The sequence below is a fragment of the Trypanosoma cruzi genome, genomic scaffold, assembly GCF_000209065.1.
Source record: "Trypanosoma cruzi strain CL Brener 1047053516851 genomic scaffold, whole genome shotgun sequence".
Taxonomy (NCBI): Eukaryota; Euglenozoa; class Kinetoplastea; order Trypanosomatida; family Trypanosomatidae; genus Trypanosoma; species Trypanosoma cruzi.
In genome coordinates, this window is record NW_001849577.1 from 113006 (window position 1) to 114245 (window position 1240).

General features: G+C 50.2%; 2 protein-coding genes across 2 annotated transcripts, besides 1 other annotated feature; both read right to left on the bottom strand.

The window, feature by feature from the left end:
- Window positions 1-674, bottom strand: Tc00.1047053508459.9 (hypothetical protein, conserved; the record flags this gene model as incomplete). Its single annotated transcript, XM_797121.1, has 1 exon — window positions 1-674. A coding segment is annotated over one exon (674 nt), but the record flags the coding sequence as incomplete, so codon positions are not given.
- Window positions 1-1240: a sequence feature (haploid, Esmeraldo-like haplotype).
- Tc00.1047053508459.18 (phosphatidylserine decarboxylase, putative) lies at window positions 850-1240 on the bottom strand (the record flags this gene model as incomplete). Its single annotated transcript, XM_797120.1, has 1 exon — window positions 850-1240. A coding segment is annotated over one exon (391 nt), but the record flags the coding sequence as incomplete, so codon positions are not given.

A 1240-nucleotide genomic window follows, 5' to 3' on the forward strand; every position in this document is an offset into this window, starting at 1 on the left:
TCCACACGACGCAATTTCTCTTGAAGCTCCTCATGATCAAAGCAGGCATTTTTAATTGTCCCCACACTTCGGTTCATTCCCTCTCCAGGTGATTCGGAGCGATTGCCCTGAAGAATATATTGAACACGATCCCTCAAGTCGTCCATAAATGCTGTGAGCTCCTCTTTCCTCTCCAAAAGCAGGCCGCTGAGTACAATGGCATCTTCCACGCTTACAGACTCCTTCGCCACAGTGCGCATGAAGACCTCACGTGTCGCCAGGTTCTTCGTTTCGGAGGGAATTTCCCTCACCGCGGCAATAAGTTTTTTTGTTCGCGAGCTCAGGCTGTCCTCGACGATCTTTTCAAGGGTCTGGGCGATGACCTCTCGGCTCTTGAGAGGCTCCTGTGGCATAACGCAAGAAAGTTCCAGGAAGGCCGGCAGTAGGATGTCGCCCTCAATCAACTTCAAGTACCCCAACAGGTTCTGCACCATGCCCTCCAGCTGGTTGACGAGGTAACGGGCAGATTCCGCACGGCGGACGGCCTTGTCTTTCCTGTCCTCCGCGTACACCACCTCGTCAATGAGCTCCGCAAGATGCAGCTCCCGCTTTTTAAGATCTTTGTCAAGTTTTTCAATCTTGTGGTAAAGAACATTTGCCTCTACATCATACGCCGGTGGGGCAGCGGAAAGCATCTTCTTCCCTTCACTGTGCTCTAGAGACACGCACGCACAGACAAATAGGGAGAATGTAAAAGAGAGGCAAAAAAATGATAATGAAAATAAATGCTTCAAAATCTCCCTTCACTGTTTACGCCACAAAAACAGGAAACTACAAAAAAAAAAAAAAGAGCTTCAGGTAGTTAGAGCGTTAATATGTGATCAGTGCCTCGCCCGCTTTCACCACGTCTCCCGTCTTGACAGCAAACGAGGTCTCCCGCGGCACATCCATTACGAGTGCAACGGAGGAACCCCAGTAAAAGGTCGAGAGCAGGGTCCCTTTTCGGAGCAACGGATGACTGGTATACCGCCGATGAACCGCATACTCTGGCGGATTTAAAAAATTGGTTTGAATGCGAGAATCAAAGTAAAGGACGATGCGCCCTGTAAGGGTTCCACCCACCATCGCTATTCCGATGTTTCCACACCAGTCGCCATCGTGAATCTGTCCTAAAACCACGACGCGTTCATTCAGACACAAGACGGATGGAACCCAGTGGAAGCCGGCCGGTGTGTTTGGAAGCAACGCCCCAGGAATATAC